The sequence below is a fragment of the Rhineura floridana genome, chromosome 3 (genome assembly GCF_030035675.1).
Source record: "Rhineura floridana isolate rRhiFlo1 chromosome 3, rRhiFlo1.hap2, whole genome shotgun sequence".
Lineage (NCBI taxonomy): Eukaryota > Metazoa > Chordata > Lepidosauria > Squamata > Rhineuridae > Rhineura > Rhineura floridana.
Window position 1 is genome coordinate 45,481,828 of NC_084482.1, and position 20,514 is coordinate 45,502,341.

The window sequence follows — 20,514 nt, forward strand, 5'->3', positions numbered from 1 at the left end:
GCAGGGGGTTGGACTCGATGGCCTTATAGGCCCCTTCCAACTCTACTATTCTATGATTCTAACCAGATGTGCAGAAGGTGTTGAATGGCTGCTACCACGACTGCTTCTCTGGAGATCAGGACATGGGAGATGGCAGAAATCTTGCGGGAGGGGTTTGCTGCAGTTCTACAGCATAACCTTGAACAATGGAGTTGAGCACCCAAGAATCTGTTGTAATGGCCCTCTGGACCCTGAAGAACTGGAGCAGCCAATTCTCCACTGGGATGGCATAAGTACTGTTGTTGCTGGAGGCCACCTTTCCCTGAGGAGCTTGCAGACGAAGCCTTTCTTCCAGATTGATGCTGTGAACAACCCTGAAAATAAGCTCTGGTCCAAGACTAGCAAGTGTTAAACAAGTTATGGCCCCTTTCGAAGGGCTGGTTGCCACAAAAAGGCTGAAAAGAAGGCTATGGAGAATATCTGCAAAAAGACCATCTGCCCTCCCTCTTCGTACTAACCAGGACAAACTTCCACTTCTTGGGCAGGTCAACCAACACATCTGTAACAGAGTCCTCACCAAATAACTTGTTGTCCACATACAGGACTGTGGTCAGTTTCATCCAAGCTGTGTTGTCTGTGTCCCAATGAGCCACAGAGTCTGGCAGGCCACCACCCAGGTGACACAGAACAGGCTGCGAACCCTGTAGCACCCTAGGTAGCACCCACCACAAAGACTGTTGCCCTCTGAAATTTTAGCAGTCTTCCTAATTCTCTCTGGATCTTGATGGGATGCTCATCTAACCAAACCATGGAATCCCTGGAGAAAACAGAAGCTGCTCCCAGGACCAGACACAGGTATGCAAGTGACAGAAAACCTGAGCTCCTTTAAAACAGCAGCACCTTTAGAACAGACTCAGGATGCAGTTCAGCCAACCCCAGAACATCAAATGTCCTGTGCAAAAGAGACATGAAGTACACTAGTTGAAACAAGCGATGAGACATAGTCTCCTCCACCTCAGTCCCCACTCCACTCTTCCTCAGAACATTCAGGATTGAGAAGGGTTCAAATCTTCATGATTTTGGGAGGGGAGAGACTGTCCTAACAACCTACCCCACAGAACAAAGGTTTTAGGAGATGGCACATTTTAATCATTAAAGGAATGAACAGGCTGTTGAATTATGGTGGGACTTCTGCCTTGCCTTTTTCCCCCTTGGCTCGGATGGCACTGAAGTCACAGGATGAGAAGACCACTGAACAGCCGGAAGAGCCCTAAGCTAACTAACAACAGACTTGAGCCAGGCTTCCTTTTTATTTGTGCCAACACCTCAGAAGATGAAGACAATTGCGAAGGCTGCTGCACAGGATGTACAGGGATTGATGCCTGATGTTGCCCAGAGGGAACCACAGTAGGCACCTGCATTAAATCTAAAGTGACAAGTGTCAGGGTTGGGGGGGAAAACAGATGGGTGCTGGAAAAACAGATGGAACCTCTGTCAGGAGGGAGAAAACAGGAGATATGGAGCAATTCAGGTCTGGGCAGGGTGAGGTAGACAAAACCAGGAAAGAAGCAAGCAGCAAAATAAAGGTGTTTTTTGGTTTAAACAGGAGATGAAGAGGAAAGGAAAATGTCCATGCAAGGAAGGCAAGACTAGGTCAATTCACATGCACAATGAGGAAAAGAAACAGAGAGCTAAAACTGAGCAGGTCTGGTTCAGATGAAGACAGGAAATGGACTGGGGTGAGGACTGGAAGAGAGTATATACTCAACTATGTGTTCATTTCCTGACTTTGGACACTAAATAGCAATATAATCCACCTGATGGCCACATACCCATTGTCGTGATGTACCCTTCCAAAATATAGTTTCCATGCCACTTGGTGGTACTCACCACATATGTTGTTTTGCTTTAGGGTCCATACCAGTAGATGGCTCATCCAGTAGAGTAATGCGAGGGTTACCAAGCATACTTAAGGCAAAGCATAACTAAAAGAGGGTAAAAAGAAAAGATTAATGTGATAGCTGTGTATTCTGAAACTGCACTGCACGCTTTGAGCAGGTGTGGGGAACCTTTGGCCCTCCACATGTTGCGGAACTACAACTCCCTTTCTCCTTGGCCATTGGCCATTGGCCATCCTTGCTGGGGTGATAGGAGTTGCAGTTCAGCAACGTCTGGACAGCCAAAGGTTCTCCACCCCTGCTTTAAGTATTAAAGTCAAACACTTGGAAGCCCAACAAAGAGATTCTCCAAACATTTTACTTTACACTTGAGGATGCACAGCCCTCCTCTGCCTGATATTCAATCTCTTTCCCCAAAGGGGAAAAAACTCTCATTTTGTGGAAGCTGGAGAATGTGGCAGGTGGAGGATGGTTCAAATAACTACCAAGAGGCCCATTTGGTCTATCATTGGCTGGAAATGATGTTCTGAGTGTCTTTTTTTTTTTCATGGGAGGGATAGAGCTTGCAGTCCAGCTCTATTCTTCCACCCTCCACTGCAGGAAGAGACATCCAGACAGCATCATTCCCAGCAGAGGCCAAATAGCTGTTAATGGAGCTTGCTGCCATCTACTAACTTCTACTTCTCCCAAGGTGAGATTTTTTTTTATTGGTGAAAACAAGGTAGGAGGAGAAATGAGTTTAGGCAGAATCATGAAACAGGTTGTATAACAGCCCACCTCAGATTCTGCTTAAATCAGTTTGAACAAATGCATGCCTAAGTGCTACTTTATTCCATATAGCATGAATTAGAAATGCAACTTTTGTAATCAATAATACCTTTCGTTTGACTCCTGTTCCAAGTTTCTTTGTACTTTTCTGAAGATGTTCCTTAAAGTCAAGTGCACTGGAAATGCTGCAGAAAACCAGATATACAACATTTTGTAGTCTTGAAAGGGGCGTCACTATTAAACATGTAAGCATTCTAAAAAGCTAGTATGAGAGAACTTTAACAAACTTAGTATATGCTCATTATATCTTTTTAATGTATGAGTTAAATTTACATTATTTACCTACACAGCAGATGCAGAACAAACAGTACATGAGAAAACTGTCCCATAAAGGAAGAAGGGCAGGGATAATGAATTTGGTGAATGCTTTTTCTCCTGTCACCTCTGTGTGAACTGTTCAGTCTCTTAACATTTAGAGCAGTTCCTGCTTCAATTTTTCCTGTTTGTTACTTGTACTCATCATGAATCCTATACTTTCTGTTGAAAGGATTTTTCCAACTTGGTATACTTTTGCAATGTGCTACAACTTGAGCCCTTGTGATGGTTTCATACTGGTTTGTCGGTGTCTTCCTTAGCATGAGAATCAAAGCCAGCTCTCCAGGCCTATTCTGGTCAGGAAAAGGGAGGGGTTGTATCAAAGGGCCAAAAAAGTGGGGGAAAGACCACCTCAAAATTATGCTTATAAGCACAACATGTATTAGAACATAGAGCATGCACAATATATTTCAACATATAATTTTCTTCAGGGGCACGAAAATCTTATTTAACTAACAGTAAAGGAAGGGCATAAAGATAGGACACAGCAAGTATTATATTTTCTACTATAAGCACCATTTGGAGATTTTCAAATCTTGCTTTTTTGGTTTGAGCCATTTGCCATGTATTTTACAGACATCTCTCTGTAAAATAGTGTACTTGCCTCTTTAATAGTTGGAAGTTGCACTTTAAAGGGACGTGCTAAGTTCTATAAGTGTAATTCTATCACACGTGATGGAAGCTTTTGTACTTTGTAAGGCATCTATATCAAATTACAAAATACAAAGTGAGTGTTGACCCTCAGTTTCATAGAAATCAGTGGAAATTACAATAATGTTAGGGAGGGACTTGGAGACCTCTTGTCATCCATGAAGAAATACTGTTTACAGTAAGAACAAACTGTTCCTTCTCTCATGGATGACAGAGGTCTCCAAGTGGGACGTACTAAAGCTACAACCTAGGGTGGGTCAGATGGAGGCAGGACCTGTTGCAGGACTCTGCGACCAAATGAAGCCTCAGCTGAGGCATAGAGGTCAATTTTGTAATGGCGTGTGAACGCAGAAGGAGACGACCAGGTGGCCGCCTTACATATGTCTTCTATGGAGGCATTAGTGGAAAAAGCCGCTGAGGTAGCAGCTGATCTAGTGGAATGAGCAGTGAGATGTAATGGTGAAGGCAGGTGTACGGCTTCATATGCCAAAGAGATGCAAGCTTGAATCCACCTAGCTAAGGTATTGCGTGACATCTTCTTTCCCAAAGTAGGGGGATGGAAAGACACAAACAGGGAATCACATTTACGAAAAGACTCAGTCCTGTTAATATAGACTTTTAGAGCACGTCTAACGTATAACGAGTGCCATGCCTTCTCTCTGGGATGAGAAGGGTTAGGACAAAAAGAAGGTAAGATGATTTCCTGCTGCCTATGGAAGGCTGAGTTAACTTTGGGAACAAAGACTGGGTCAGTTCGCAGCACCACCCTATCTCTGTGGAATGCACACAGTTGTTTCTGTACTGAGAGGGCCTGCAACTCAGATACCCTGTGTGCCGTCGTGACGGCCACCAGGAATATTGATATGAATGAGAACTCTGAGAGGAACAGATCCCAACGGCTTGAAGTGAGGCTTTTGGAGAGCAGTAAGGACGGTGTGCAGACTCCATGACGGAAATTGATGTAGGACTGAAGGACTTAAAGCAGTGGATCCTTGAAGGAACGTTTTGACAAGAGGATGCGAAGCCAGGGATGCAGCGCTCTTAGGAAGTAAAATAGAAGACAGAGCCGATGCTTGCCTTTTTAACGTGTTTGGCCGCATGCCCATTTGCAGATCTTCTTGTAAGAACTGTAGAACCTCTGTAACCATCGCCGACTCTGGATCGATGCTGTGCTTGGCGCACCATAAGGAGAAAGCCTCACAAGTCAACTGGTAGCTTCGAATGGTAGAAGGTCGCCTTGCCGACAAGATGGTATCCACTACTGCAGGGGAATTACCCAATGTTAACAGTCTATTGCGCTCAATCGCAATGCGGTCACCTGAGCCATTGTGGGTCTGGGTGTAGCAGAGGACCCTGATGGAGCAAGTCTTGACACGCCAGATGGTGAAACGGCAGCGTCTGTGCCAGTTGTACAATGTCTGAGAACCAGGGATGCCGCAGCCAATAGGGGGCTACTAGGACCACCTGGGCCGCTTCTGCCCTGATTTTCTTCAGGACTCTGGACAACAGAGGAGTCAGTGGGAAAGCGTAGAGTAGGCCTGTTGGCCAACGTACCGCTAATGCATCCTGTTTCTCCACCTCACGACTCGGGAGAAGAATCTTTTTGTCTGGTGATTGTCATCCGACGCGAACAAATCTATTTTGAAGCTGCCAGACTTCGCTTGGAGGGAGTGGAACACCTCCACATTGAGAGCCCAGTTGCCTGGGAAGAGCAGTTGTCGGCTCAGCCAATCCGCCATTACGTTCAAGCGGCCCTGAATATACTCCGATGAGACTGATGACAGGTGTTGTTCTGCCCATAGTAGCATTGAAGTCGACTCGAGGTTCAGAGCCTTTGAGCGAGTACCTCCTTGCTTGATTAAGTGGGCCCGAGTCAATGTGTTGTCGGTACGTATGAGAACGTCTGGGAAGTTGATGATGGCTGCAAAATGACGAAGGGCCAGATGTGCTGCCCGCAGCTCTAGCCAGTTGATATTTTTGGTCGCTTCCACTGACGACCAGCGGCCTTGGACATATTGGCCTTGGCAATGCACTCCCCAACCCTGGAGACTTGCGTTGGTGGTAATGACTGCTCGAGGTGGATCCTGCAGTGCAACTCCCTTTTTTAGGTTCTTTGTCTCCATCCACCAAGGAAGTGAGCGCTTGACTAGACCTGAAAGCAGGACATGATGGTGGGTACGTAGTGCAATGTCGGATTGATAATGGAGAAAGCTTTAGAGTGGGTGGGAGTGCAAGCGAGCCGAGGGAGTAATTCCTATTACTGATAGCATCATACCCAGTAGCTTGGCAACCATCATTACATCTGCTGATCGAAGTTGCGACAGAATGGATGCTAGGGTGGTGATCTTCTGGATCCTCTCTAGCAACAGGGAGATGAACTGCCGTGCCGTGTTTAGCCTCACCCCCAAGTGAAGTAGCTGTTGAGAGGGATTTAGATGACTTTTTTGGGAATTTACCAAGAAGCCGTGATCCTTCAGGTACGCTAATGTAACCTGTACGTCTTGTTGAGCTCGATAGAAAGAACTGGAGCGGATTAGGAGGTCGTCTAAATACAGATATATGTGCAGCCCTTGCAGCCGTAGACCTGCCACCAACGTCACCATGACCTTGGTGAATACCTCTTGGTGCCGACGCTAGGCCAAATGGTAGAGCCTTGTATTGGAAATGGTCTCCATTGCAGTAAAAGCGGATTAATCGTCGGTGTGACGGGAATATAGGGATGTGCAGGTAGGCTTCTTTCAAGTCCACTGACGCAAGAAAATCCTGCGGGAGCAGAGCCTCCCGTATAGATGTAAGGGTCTCCATCCTGAACTTTTTCTGGGTCACAAACTGATTTAAAAATTTGAGGTCGAGTACCATGCGCCAGGATCCATCCCTCTTCCCAACCAAGAAGAAGATGGAGTAAAGACCTGAGAAAAGCTCTCCTGAGGGCACCTCCTATATAGCAGAGATATACAACAGGTGGCGAATCTCGCTCAAGATCGCTTGATGCTTTCCCCTGGATTTGGCTACAGGGGAAGGAAGGAATCTGGCGGGCGGGTATTCCATGAGCTCTATCCAGTACCCTTCCCTGACAAAGACAGCCAAGTAGGATGTGCTCCGAGCTGAGACAGGAAACGAAACTGAGCCTCAGCAATGAGGAGCAAAAAATATTCGCTGAAGCGTTTCCTGTCTCTGAGCTGTAGGGGGAGCTACAGTACCCACTTGGAGACCTCTGTCATCCATGAGAGAATTACATCCATTTGCAGATGGGGTATTAAAAAAAGAAGGCAAATAACTGCTTGAGATGCACTAACAGGTCTTCTGTGATTATAAACTGAACAGAGGGCACAATCCAAAGAAGAGTAAGTGTGCACTGGTCTGAAAAATGGAAATGGTGTATCTGTTTAAGTTACACTATAGATATACCTGATTTTTTTTACACATTTTACAACTTTTACACATTTTACAACTCTCAATTCCATGGCATTTTTATAAAGTTTGAGCCACTGATCTCAGGTTATAATGAGTAAGTATAAGAAAGGGACATACACTAATGGACAATAAAATAAAGTGTTTAAAATATAACACTTACCAATTTATGACTTCATTCATGTCACTTTCACTCATTCCTTTGATTGCACCATAAATTTCAAAATGCTCCTGCAATGTAATATCGGGCCAAAGTGGGTTTGTCTGAGGACAGTATCCCACAAATCTTATGGAATTATCCTGATTATTTTCACCTAAGGAATAATCTCCCATCAGAACCTGTGGATACACCAGTCCTTATTAATATTTTTACGTGTAGTTTACAGTTGTAAATTTCAGAATATTTACAAGAAAATAGTTCAAGGTAAGTGTATGAACAACTAAATTAAAATAGTGACAAGAGATACTATCTCAATGGTTCTCAAGGTTTGTGATGCAGCACCCCTGCAGGATTCGATCCTGTGGGGTGGGGATGCTCCTTTGCAAGCCACTTCCCCTCACTTGAAATGTGTTATGTATCTAAATGCTATACACTGTTGTGGGTCTTACATTATTTACATACATGTATACATAGTGGTTAAGGTGTTGGACTATGACCTGGGAGACCAGGGTTTGAATCCCAACATAGCCTTGAAGCTCAGTGGGTGACCTTGGGCCAGTCACTGCCTCTCAGCCTCATGAAAACCCTATTCATAGGGTCGCCAGAAGTCAGAATCAACTTCAAGGCAGTACATTGACATTTATACATAGTATCTTGCACAGGTCATGCATCTAAAGAAGCAAAGTCTTGCTCACAAAAAGCTTATGCAACAAGAAATGTGTTATTCTTTCAGGTGCCACAGGACTCACTGGGCTTTTAAATTTTCAGATAGGCTATAGGCTTTTCTAGCATTAAGCACTTCCTAGCACTACTCCCCCATCCTTTCCACAATTGACAACTTCTTTCTTGTGGATTCAGGGGCACAATCTTTTCACACCTTGAAGAATGGTGTGCTCTCAAAACTCCTGTCACTTCAGGCACTGTCTAAGTATGTGTAAAATGTTTTTTTCTCAGAGCAGAGCAGAGCATTAATACATACACAACTAATGTAGATCCTAATAAATTAATTTAACCCAAATTAATTTCCCACCCAGATCCTGCTCCAAATCAATGCCCTTCAATTAATAACCCCCATTCATTGTTACTACTCAAATCACCTCTAAAGTAAGGTTATCCAAGGACTTTAAAAACTCCCATTTTAGTCTAACCTAGGCAAGAAGCATCAATCTCATTAACATGGCAAAAACATATGCACAGCTTTGCATTCCACTGAGGCTTGCAACCCTATGTAACTTTATTAGAGGGTAAGCCCCATAAAACTCAATATTATTTACTCTTGCGACAGCAGGTGTGGGATCATTGTGCAAATGCCCCTCCAAAAAACCAATAGCTCCACTAACATCAGCACATCGAGCTTCTGAATACCAGGAACACTTCTTTACACTCTCTGCCAGTCCTCTCTCTTTTTCTGTTAACCCACTCCGATCTCTGTCTCTCTCTTTTTTTATGCCAACACCCCTACCCTCTTCAGGCATCCTCTCTGCCCCCTTTCTTTAAGGGAAAGCACTGGAATAAATCTGATGATGAAGAAAGGCTATGATGATCATGACATGCTTGTTTGGTTGATTACCGGGGAGGAGAGAGAGGTAGCCCAGCAATGGGGAAGACAGAAAAGAATGCCCAGCAATAAAAAGAAGGAAGGGGAAAATGAAGGAAGAAAAAAAATGTCAGGAAAAAGCCTTCCTTAAGGTGTACATACTTTGTTGTTTTGCCCCACCAGCACCAAGTCAGCAAGAAGATAAAGACTAGCAAGAACTGTTTGAAAGGCTCTTTTACTCAAGTCTCTGTAACTCTCCTGTGCCCATTCTCCCCTTCATCTCCAGCTTCTCAGCAGCTTCCACGTTTCCCCTGCCACCCTCAGCGAACAAACGTCCTGGCCATGCTCCACCTCCTTTTTGTCCTGGTTGGCTGGAGGTGTGTCAGAGTGGGCTTCCCATTGGGCCACATTGTTGCTATGGCAGAAGGAAGACTGATGCACAGCAGTGCTGAGCTACTGCTCTTGAATGAGTCAATCCAGAGAGTGGGGAGTAGGCAGCTGCATGGGCAATACGTTCTGAAACCATGTAATAAAGTATATGTAGCATCAGTATAAAGTATGTTTCATCAGTCTAGAAAGAGGGACTACTACCTGAGCTATGAAACCTTTTCTGGATAACTACTGTAATGGCTAATTCAATAAAACTCAGAAGGAAGAGGAGGGCAGATAGGTTAGGTCACATTTCAATACCTGGCCTGAAGTTGGTTCAACTTCTCCCACCAATATATTAATGAGTGTACTCTTTCCTGCTCCATTTGGGCCCAACAGTCCCAGAATTTCTCCTAAAAAGAAAAAACAATCTGTAGTTTTGCTTAACAAGATGGTGCATTATATTTTCTAAAAAAAAAGGATATTGTTTCAGTATTAATTAATTTAACTCAAACCTTTTTTCACACAAAGAGAAACATGGTTTGTTGCCACTTTCTTTATTTTTCTTCCAAGAAGAAAATCTCTCTTTTCATTGTATTCTTTATGCAAATTGCTGACCAAAACTGCTGGTTTCTAATAAAACGAACAATAGCAAGAGTTTATTACTGAATCAGACTATATAATGCAAAAATATTCCCTTGAATGGGCAAAACTTTTCTCCATCAGTCTAAGATGACATTGTCATGTAACACTAAACCATGGTTAAACCAATGCACATATGTTGGAATAAGTCTGGCTTAATGTGATGTGCACAAGCTGGAACCATGGCTTAGTACAGGGGTGGGTCATCTTTTTTGGCTTTCGTTCTGCATTCATCATTGTCCAACCTTCTGGGGGCTACATGCCACTGATGAGTGTGACCACCCCACACTCTTGCATGCACAGTGATGTGATGACAGAGGAGGTGGCAATGTGCATCCCCATCAGGGCACTGGTCTCCACCCACCCCAGCACTATGTCTGCTTTAATTTTTGTTCTTTTTGCCAATGCCACCAAAGTCAGCAGAACAATGTGTGGGATGGTGGCAATGGATTAGCCCCCCAAAGTGGGGGTTAACCATCCTTGGTTAAGCAAAGCCTCAGGCTCATGTGTTTCTCACCCACCTGTCTTCCTTCTGTGCTGCCAGAAGGACTATCAGGTTCACTTAATCTCAGCACATCATTGTGTGCAAACTAGTGGGTACAATTTATCGCAAACTGGTTAGTTAAATGTGGCACGTTCAAGTTGGCTTACATTGAAGCTGACCAAAGTTTGTGATAAGCTACAATTTCTCCTTTACACAACAATAGGCTAGGATTAAGGGAAACTGAAAGTAAATGCAGGCAGTCCTTTTCCTGGACATGTGGGAGGGGAGGGGTGGGGGGAGTGTGCAATCCTGAGGCTTTGTTTGGGCTTATTCCAGCTTCTGAACATAGTGCTAAATCACAGTCATATGAACGTGGCCAATATCAGGGATACAGACCTGCTATTTGCCTCCATATAGGCCTTCCCATTTAGAGAATCACATAAAGAAATCTTATTGTGAAACAGCTTGTAGCCATTTCTGTTGTTGTGTGGACTATGGGAACTGTGACTGGAAATGATCCTACAGTGTTTCTGTGTACAACCCAGTGCACATGCCACATTTTAATGTTTCTCTGCCTGCTCTTTTAAATGCTTTCAGAAAATAATAATGTGGCTTGTCCACTAGTATTAAATCAGACTGTGTTGGTCAGGCTTATTACTATCACAATGATCATGTTTTGTCATTTTAGTATACGTTGCTTTCCCTGATCCCCAGAGAAATCCATCACAGCTACTTCCAAATCTCTTGAGTGCTAACATCAGTGTACAAATGGCCAGGCAGATTGCCCCTTCTGCATACTACATTACAATGGGAGATGGTGCTAGTAAGTTCACAGGGTTAATACTGAAGGGAAGGTTTACCTCTTCACAGCTCTGGCAGGTTGTCATCTCTTTAACCCGCAATCTCTCAGCCATAACATCTTCATCCTCATCTTCGTTGTGTGGCACATCTGGGAATTTCCAGGGCTTGAGTTTCACAGGAGTTCTGAAGATAGGGAAATATATTTAAACTCTGCTCATGTTCAAAAAGACTTTTGATGTAAACATTCCTGAAGAGTCTGTTGTAATGCACACCTTGTATTAGTTTACTGTAGGCCAGCTTTATTTTAGTGTAGTAATTTCAGTAACTGTGCAGTTGATTCATATGAACCCAAATTCATATGATTCCCAGATTCAGGACTTGTCAGAACTGAAGCAGGATCCTTCCGAGTCACCCCAAACTGAATCAGAGGCCTCTGAAATGATTTGAGGTGATCCAGAGATTCAGATTTAAAAAAAAAAAAAAACCATACAAACCACACATCTGCAAAAATGGAATCATTTATTCTCAGGCTTGCCATATAAGGATAATAAAGGTGAAGGAGGGGGGGAGGGAAAGCTCTTGTGACAGGTATAGCTTCTAATCAGAAGGAATTTCAGAGGGATGTCCAGACACAGTGCTTTAGGGGTAGAGATGTTTAAGTGATGTATCACCTTGTTCTTGTCTGTTCTGTGCTCTTTGATGATTCTGTTAGTGCTGTTTGCTTGGAAAATGATGCACAATCAAGTCCTTCTGCCTTTCCCACATGTCCAAGCATCCACTCCTGCCAAATCAGCCTAGCTTCTGTGAGTTTTGGTGCCAACTGAGCAGAGCACAAGCCTGAAGCTGTTTTATAAACTCCTAATTCCCTTGCCCCTGCACCTGTCCTTCTGAAATTTTGCCAGTTACTTTTCTAGTAGCACCTCTATGGTGCATGCCATTTTCATACTAAAATTAAATGGGAGTGAATTCCGTTTAGTTCTCCCTCACAAAACCAACTTTAAAGGCACTCAGAACAAAAGTCCTGCACTATCCTTCTAAAATTAAGCAATATTATATTTTCATGCAAATTGATCACAAAACAATAGGGCAAATTAAGTGAATCCTTTTTTAACCACTCCAAAACTATAAAGGCTGTTCTTGCAGAAAAATCACTGCAGCTGCCCTTCTGAAATTTGACTGTATTTATCCCTTCAGAAGGGGATACCATGTCTACAAATTGATTAAAAAATAATGTAACAAATGATTCCCTTATTTTTAAAAAAGGTGCCCAACACAAAACACTCTGGACATATTTATATCAGGAATATGGCATGCTTACGAACTCAGAAGGGGCTAGTATGTCTGAAAATTTCATCCAATTCTGTCAAAGTACAAAGGGGGAAGTACAGCCATTTTTTTAAAAAATCCTCATAATAGTGAATAGGGAGGTACAAAGCTTTATTTTTCCCAAATTGAATTTGGACCTGAGCGAAATCAAGCAGCCTCCAAATCAGTCTGAGTCAAATTGGGTTGTCTTCTGAAATGCCAAATCAGGGTCTGAACTGAATTTTTTGGTTGGTACACACCCTTATTTTCATATTGATATTTTAAAGGGGCACCAACCTGAAAAATGGGTCTTCTCTCAGTGATTTGCCTCCACACTTCACCTCAAGATATCGTAGAAGGAACAGCCAAATTACACATTGCAAATAAGGCTAAAGTGAAGAAATGATAAATATGTATTTAAAAAAACAGCTTTGCTCCAGTGCTAATTCGCATTTGCAAGTGCAAATTTACTAAAATCTGAAAACAGATGCTTAGAATGGGGCATTTCAAATGCTACACAATATTTACAATCCATAATATTATGCCAGCTGTAGTTATGAGTTGTGCTTTTTTGTGACATAACACACTAATACAGAGTGTTCTCACCTCTCTTTTTCCTGCCCATGGCAATAAATTTGTGCTGGCACCCATAGGACTTTTATCAAGGTATGAGCACTAGTACCTCATTTTATACCAAACAAAACACCCCTCTGGTTATGAGACTATGGCACTGGCAAGCAGACACATAAGTGGAAACCTTTATGATAAGGATGCAGGGTCTGTAATAGAGCTTTTAAAACCCTAATTAAACATATGGTTGGGGAGGGGGAAGGAGACACTGTTTTCATTACCCCCCTCCCAAGCAAGAGTAAGAGTTAAATCCTGGTGGGTGTTGCATTACAAGCGCCTTCTCTGTAGGGAAGGTGCTTGCGTAGGAGCACCCTGCAGCCAGCAGGATTGAATCCTCCACTTGCCAGCTGGTGATCAGAAGATTCAATCCTGCAGGGCATTGTTTCACGAGTGCCTTCCCTGTGAAGAAGGTGCTTGTGAGGGAGCACCCTGCAATCAACTGGGAATGAATCCTCCATCCACCAGCTGGTACATCCACCAGCACATTTCCTTTACGGAACACACTGATGAAGCAGTCCCCTGCAGCCTTTCTGTCTGGTGCCCCATCAGTAAATAGCCCCAGACTGCTCCAGACAGCCCTACCTCGGGTGATTCAGGGTCATCTCAACCCAACTCAGCCCAAGCCCAGATCTCCTCAAATCAGCCCAATTTGGTTCGGGATTCAGCTAAATCTGGTGCATACCCCTAATTTGTAGTGATTAAAAAAATGTTCAGTGGCTATCAGGAGCTCGAATGCAGGAAACAATGGTTCCCTCTCAAATTGACCAGTTCTTTTCAATAGTAATGTCCTAAATCCGATCAAACATTTCTTTCCCCAGGAAAGAAACTTTCAGTTTTTACCTCATTCATAGAATGCATTAAATTTTATTATACCAGAGTGACAGGGGCTGAGTTTATCTTATTGTTGCAAGGTGTCAAAGAAGGGTGTGTCTATTTTTCTTTCCATTAAACTACCCTTGCCTCACTTGGTGACCTCCAGATGTTTTGAACTACACCTCCCATTATCACTGACAAGGCTGGTTGGGACTGATGGTAATTGTAGTCCAAAACATTTGGAAGGCACCAGTTTGCAGAGGGCTGCACTTAACTTTTCTCATACACTCTGTAGCCTCCCTGGCCAGCCGCACTTCCTAATCTGACAAAATAGGAAACTTCATGATGTCTTCCCCTGGGTTTTAACCTGAAGTGCAGGAAGTCAGGAAGATGGGCTACTGAGTACCTAAGATTGGCATGCTTGCTTATTTTATTTTTAAAGAAAAGTCCTTTCTTTTATTTAAAAAAATATTTCCATTTAAAAGCAAAAAATAAAAGGCTTACCGCTACTACTGAAACCAGCAATCTTTCTGAATTTCTTTCCATCTTGTTATCAAGTTTCCGGGCTATCTAACAAGATAATAATCACTTATTTATATATTTTTTAATTGTTTCACAGGTTTTACTAATTTAACAATAATACCGTAATTCAAAAAATACACATGCTTTTCCAAAGACTGGAAAAAATGCTTCCGAACTATATTAGTATTTGAATCAGTGCAATTAATCATACTGTTTGTTTTCTAGGATTATCTACAGCCCATTTTATACAATAACCTTGAAATACAATTTACTTGGCAATTTCACATGCAATGAAATTTACAAACACAGTTTATTTCAATGGGATATCTCTGTTTTACCATTCTCTGGATTATAACTGTTTAAATGCTCTCCTTACTTCTTAAGTATAATAAATAATCATTGTGACTTTGCTTCATCCATCTTCTGAATTAGAAAGCACATCTCAAAGTGACTCTTCATGGGTTGAGGTTATTTACACTTTTTAACAGCTATCAGACACTCTCTAATACAATGGAAGAATGATTTGACTGATGACTGTGTGGAAAGTGGGTTATGTAGTTCCTGTTCCTCATTCAAATCTAAAACCCCAGATGTCTTTGTTTTGACATGAAGAATGGGATGAATTTCCAAGTACTCTTTGCAATGGCAAGTAAAGGGAACTACAGTTCCTAGGGAACAGTGTCATAAGCTACATGCAGCACTATTAACACAAATACACTAATGTCAGAAATGCTCACTGAGACTTCCGGGAAGGGTGACTTCGCTTGTGCCTGCTTTTGGGATGGGCTCCCGCCTCAAAAGAAGCTTATTCAGATATAAATCAGTCAGAACATTTTTTTTTTTGACTGACGAAATTTCTCCCGGGCAGGGAGAAACGTAGAGATCAACCTCAAAAGCCTGTTTTTGTTGGGAGGACTGGATTTCATTAATTTATGAGATAAGGTCCAGGCAACAATGCCGGACAGACTTCCGAACAAGCTCTATCTGTTTAAGCGATACGTTTATCCTTTCTTTAAAGAGAGAACAAACTAACAGGCAAGCACCCTTCTTTCTATTATTTTTTTTACTTGGTTTAAATTGTTGCAGCAAAAGGAGATTTGTCAGATTGATCGGCTTTGGACAACTTCTGGGTGAGCTATAACTCTTCCCTGTTATTCATGAAATTAACAGCTTATCTCTGTTTCTGTCACAAAAAGCTGTCCTGGAAGTGCATTCTAAAGATAATAAACAGAAGATGGATTTCTATTCCTGATTTCTATTCCGAGGAATATTATATTGTCTGGGACTATTCTCTTTTTGGTCTATTTTTTTTTGACGAATCTGCTTCTTCACGACGCCACTAACTGTTTTGATGCTGGGAACTAAATTTGTTTTGCATTCTTGAACATAGAGAGATAAGGCAGGTTGCTCTGTTTATACTGTGATGTCATCAAGCCTGGAATATTAACCCAATTGTTGCTGAAATAAGAAGTGGTTCTTCTTTATTTTTGTTTTGCTTTGTTTTCATGGTTTTAAAAATGGCAATCAAGAAAGTGGCTGAGAATCTGGAAGTAACTATGTTTCAGAAAATAATGGATGAGATTGAGATAACGAAACAAACCCTGCGACAGGGTAGTAAGGAGCTGAAAATTGAACTGAGCAAAATGACGCAGGAGTTTAAAGAAATAGGGGATCCTGTGAGAGAGGAGAATGAGATCAGAGATGAGAAAAGAAAAAATAAAGGGAAGATACAAGCCCTGGAGATTGGAACAAATGTGGAATTGGAAAAAGATCTGGAGTTTATGGATTTTAGAAATAAAATCTACTGTTTGGAATTTAATGTTATCTCTGAAGAAATTAATGAAGATATTAGAGATAAAGTTATCAATGGCTTGGATAATCTTCTGGACTGGAATGATGTGATGGAGCTTGATATAGAGAAAATCTATGGAATTAACTGCAGCCATGTGACAATGGAAAAACTCTTAAGAGATGAGCCAGTGCATTTTGTAAAAAAGAAGAACACAGATATGACTTTACAACAGTATTTCAGCAACTTATTCAGAATGGATGGCAAGAAAATATTTGGGATAGAGGAAATTCCCATCAGACTCTTATTATATGACTATGGCTACAACAGCAAGATTATTATGGAATACTGATAATGGGAAGATTGGACACTGAAATTACTGGACTTAACAGGACTATTGAAGATGGAAGATGGAACTAATAGGGATAATGGAATAATGGCTATTGAAATTATTGGACCTAACAGATTCTGATGAGATGGATTAATCGAAATGTTTATTTGGACTATGGTTATGACAATAAGATTATTATAATTATTAACGAGATGGATTAATTGACATGTTTATTTGGAGAAAAATTGATAGATATATTTCTTAAAGAATTGAAACCTCTCTGACTTTTTGTGGAAAGAATAAAGTAATGTTTATGAGATTTGATGATTAATTAAGATAACTACTGGAGGAAAGTGATTTTATAATACGATTTAAGAGACAGGATTGTTATATATTGTAGACCTATAACTGATTTGATATGTGACAAATGGGAAGTCAACATTTTATTTTTTTTGTTTAATCATTTTTGTTTTGTTTTGTTTTTTGTCTTTGAATGTTTTATGATTTTGTTTTCTATGTTTTATGAAAATTTGAATAAAAATTATTGTAAAAAAAAAAAGAAATGCTCACTGAAAGAGCCTGTAAAAACTGAGCCACTGAGCTAAGAAGCTTTTGCCACCACTACTACTGACAAGGTATGTGTGAAACTCTCAAGCCTGTCAGTTTTGCTGGAGATTGGAGGTTGGGATTGTGAAAGAAATGGAAGTGGAGCAGGCTAGAAGGATACCTGTAAGATTGTGTTCAAGGTTAGTTATAGGATAATATACTGGCCAGCATCCAAGGTAGTCAGCTGAATGAATCTCTTCTCCCACACTAGCTGGAGGGGCTGTAGTGAAATTTTAAACTGGGGAAATCATTAACTTGCTGATGTTGGTAATACATTTTAACTGGGGAAGATGCTGATAAATTGCTTTAAAATGCACATATGATTTGGACCCATCCCAATCTTCAGACTTCCTGATTAACCTTGGAAAAATTAATTAGCTTCCCAATGTTTTGGTTCCCAGATTGTAAGAATATTTTAAAGTATATTAACATTTTCAAGATACTTAAACAATATGGTAACAGTGAGTGCCATAATTACCTATGATTAAAACACAGGCTTGCCCTGTCTTCATGTATGCAGTAATCCTTCTACTGCAGAAGTAGATATGGTGAGAGATCCTTCTCCATGAAGTTTCCTCTCCTACCTCTCCTATCAGTGAGAAGGCACAATTGTCCCTGTTCACACTGCCTCTCTTGCCCATTATACTCTTTGAAAAGGGCCTTAAATCATGCTCTGTATCTTGTGGTGTGTACCAGAGGAGGGAATTAACACATGTGTTAATATACTGACACACATGACAATAATATAAAATATTGACACATGTGTATTTCTTCTGCATCAGAAAAATATTCACATGGCACTTTAGTATATTGTAATTCCATCCGCTAGTACACACCTCAGACAAAAATCTATCCATATTTCAGGTCCTTGAAAACTTACCTTTATAAAAGAAATGAGGCATCCAATAAGGGGATATATTGGAATGAAGACCGAAAAACAAGTGTGAAGGACAGCAGCTACCGTATAGTACCACATAAAAAAAGCTATTTCGATGACAACAGAACAAACCAAGGCTGCCTGAAAGGGAAAAAGAATTAAAATAAAGGTCTATTTCATTTAGTGGCTTCCCATCCTCATGGAGGAAACCCTATGTGTGTACCTCTGGCCCTCTTCAGACTGACACCAAACACATCATGCTGGGAGTTGGGTGGGAGCATGGCCATTGTCAATGTCTAGGGGCAGGGCTGGTCCATACATTCTCACCAGTTCTATCATGAATTTGGTAGCTGCAGTTACCAAACACCTAAATAGGATTTGTGTGCATACAAGATCGAGCCACATCCAAATTGCAGAAAAATATATAATTAGGATAATATTTCTTAATATACAAATCATTAAATTATGGTAAGTGGGAAAGACAAATTCAATACAGCATTTAAACCTACCACTGAAAAAATGAATGACCAAAATTCTTTGGTATTTTGTATGGTTTTAAAGGTGAAAGAGACAACATAATTGAACAGAACTACTGATGGTACATAGCCAATAAGGCAAAAAACCTGCAAGAAAAAAAAGACATGTATTAGCATTAATCACAACATACTCTGATATGAAAATGCATAGCAGTGATTAGGTAAGGCACAATCCCCACTTCCCCTGGGGCAGGGAATTCCCACAGGGCTCAACAGTTCCCTTCAAGTTCCCCTTCTTTTCCTTTGTCCATGTGTGCCTCGCATACATGGAGCCAGTGGCCCTACTTCTCTCCAGGACTGGTCTTGCAGGATAATCATGATTATAGCTTGTACATGCAGACTTTAGAAGGAGAGAGGATGCTGGATTCATGCAGAGCTTGGAAAAGTTACTTTTTAAAACTACAACTCCCATCAACCCCAGCCAGCATAGCCACTGGATTGGGCTGATGGGACTTACAGTTCAAAAAAGTAACTTTTCCAAGCTCTGGATTCATGTTATAGGAAGCAAGCACAGACCACTTTTTAATGAAAATGGCTGGACACATTGATACTATGCCTGTCTGACATGGGAAGAGGAAGGGGAAGAAAGAATCTCTACTGAGGATGCTCTTTGTTTTTGTTAGTTAAAAACATGTGCTTTGCTGAAGGCTGTCCATGAATCTGCATGAATAGCAGCCCCTACCCCAACTGAGTGGCCACTAGAAGCAAAATCCCAGCTGTGCTCTTTTAACTCTTCTACCTTTCAGACATTTTGAGATGCTGGCTTGGCCTTTGCATACAACCCCCTAAAAGGCATGAGCCCAAAGAACCGGAAAGAGAAAAAAATCATTCTTATGATCATAGGATCTGCTATACACCAATACAGTACAAAAATTGGATTTTGGGGATGTACTCTGATCTTTGTACCTGTGCTGGATTTTTGTTATGGTACAGCCAATATGAGAAATTAGATGACATCATTGTTTTCTATTTTAGTAGGGATTGTATTCAACGTAGTACTAAGGCAGTTGTACCATCTCAGAACAAGGATTTCTCCTTATATAAACTTTCTCCTCTCCCCTCCCCCGCATGGCCCCTAAATCTGTTATAGGGCTTCCCCCAACTCTCTGGAGCAGATTTGGGGAAGGCACAGGGCATGCACGGAGGAGGAGAGAGTGAAAGTCCTGTTGCATTAGCAGTAAGCTTTGTGCTAACAGGATGAGTTAGTTGAATACCACTGGCAATTTAGATTGAGGCATTTTTATTTCCACCCTTGGGAAGAAGTGGGTTAATATCCAAATATATTAACAATAAAAAGAGGAAAACAACAGAAAAATTATTTGAAATTAAGCGAAACCTACCACAGCAAGAAACTTTTCAGGAAAAAAATAAACTCCATGGTGAAATGCAAATAAGCTGCCTATCATAAGAAGGAGAATAATGTAAAATAAAGGAATGTCGACTAGTGCCTGTCCACACCAGTAAGCTGATGGATAAAGGCCTGAGATCTTAAGTTGAGTATAGGCTTTAATCTGCAAAAGGGCAAGAAAAAAAAATAGAATACATATAAAACATGGAGATTGGCACCAAGCCTAACAATTAAGTCAATTTTGCCAATTCTGCTCTTCAACTGGTTTGCAAATATATTTGATATTAAACATATCTACATGCTGTGGGCTATGACATATAGAACTGAACATATCACAGAAGGGTGGGAGGTACATCAAAGGTCTGGTGGATCAGACCAAAGGCCTATCTGGTCTAACATCCTGTTCTCATATAGTTACCAATAAGATGCCTATGAGAAGCCCACAGCTCACTGATCTGAGGTACAGCACCCAAAACACCCATAAGAGATGAATGAACAAAAATTAAAAAAGAATATATTGTATTAAGTAATCAAACTATAGTGTGCACAGATCATCTCAAAGAAAGCAGCTTAAAGGGGTGAAGGAAAGAAAGGCACAATAATGATAGAGAGGGAGAGAGGTTAGATTAAAATAAATAGAGCCAGTGTGGCATAGTGGTTAGAGTGTTGAACTATGACCTCT

At 41.4% G+C, this 20,514-nt stretch overlaps 1 protein-coding gene across 17 annotated transcripts in view; it reads right to left on the minus strand.

The window, feature by feature from the left end:
• The window catches only part of LOC133379763 (cholesterol transporter ABCA5-like), a 108,457-nt gene that overhangs the window by 13,337 nt on the left and 74,606 nt on the right, over window positions 1-20,514 (minus strand). For 16 of the 17 annotated variants that reach the window (XR_009761256.1, XM_061615656.1, XM_061615657.1 and 13 more), the window contains 11 exons: window positions 19,825-19,995; window positions 18,458-18,571; window positions 17,952-18,089; window positions 14,328-14,393; window positions 12,678-12,769; window positions 11,135-11,258; window positions 9,664-9,781; window positions 9,470-9,561; window positions 7,246-7,421; window positions 2,755-2,830; window positions 1,870-1,964 (listed from right to left, as the gene is read on the minus strand). Coding sequence is in view for 16 of the 17 variants with exons in the window: in XM_061615656.1 (XP_061471640.1) it covers window positions 1,870-1,964; window positions 2,755-2,830; window positions 7,246-7,421; window positions 9,470-9,561; window positions 9,664-9,781; window positions 11,135-11,258; window positions 12,678-12,769; window positions 14,328-14,393; window positions 17,952-18,089; window positions 18,458-18,571; window positions 19,825-19,995 (1,262 nt within the window). In the remaining variant the exon portion in view is untranslated. Of the gene's footprint in view, window positions 1-1,869; window positions 1,965-2,754; window positions 2,831-7,245; window positions 7,422-9,469; window positions 9,562-9,663; window positions 9,782-11,134; window positions 11,259-12,677; window positions 12,770-14,327; window positions 14,394-17,951; window positions 18,090-18,457; window positions 18,572-19,824; window positions 19,996-20,514 lie in introns of those variants that run through there. The other variant, XM_061615660.1, reaches the window with a different exon arrangement.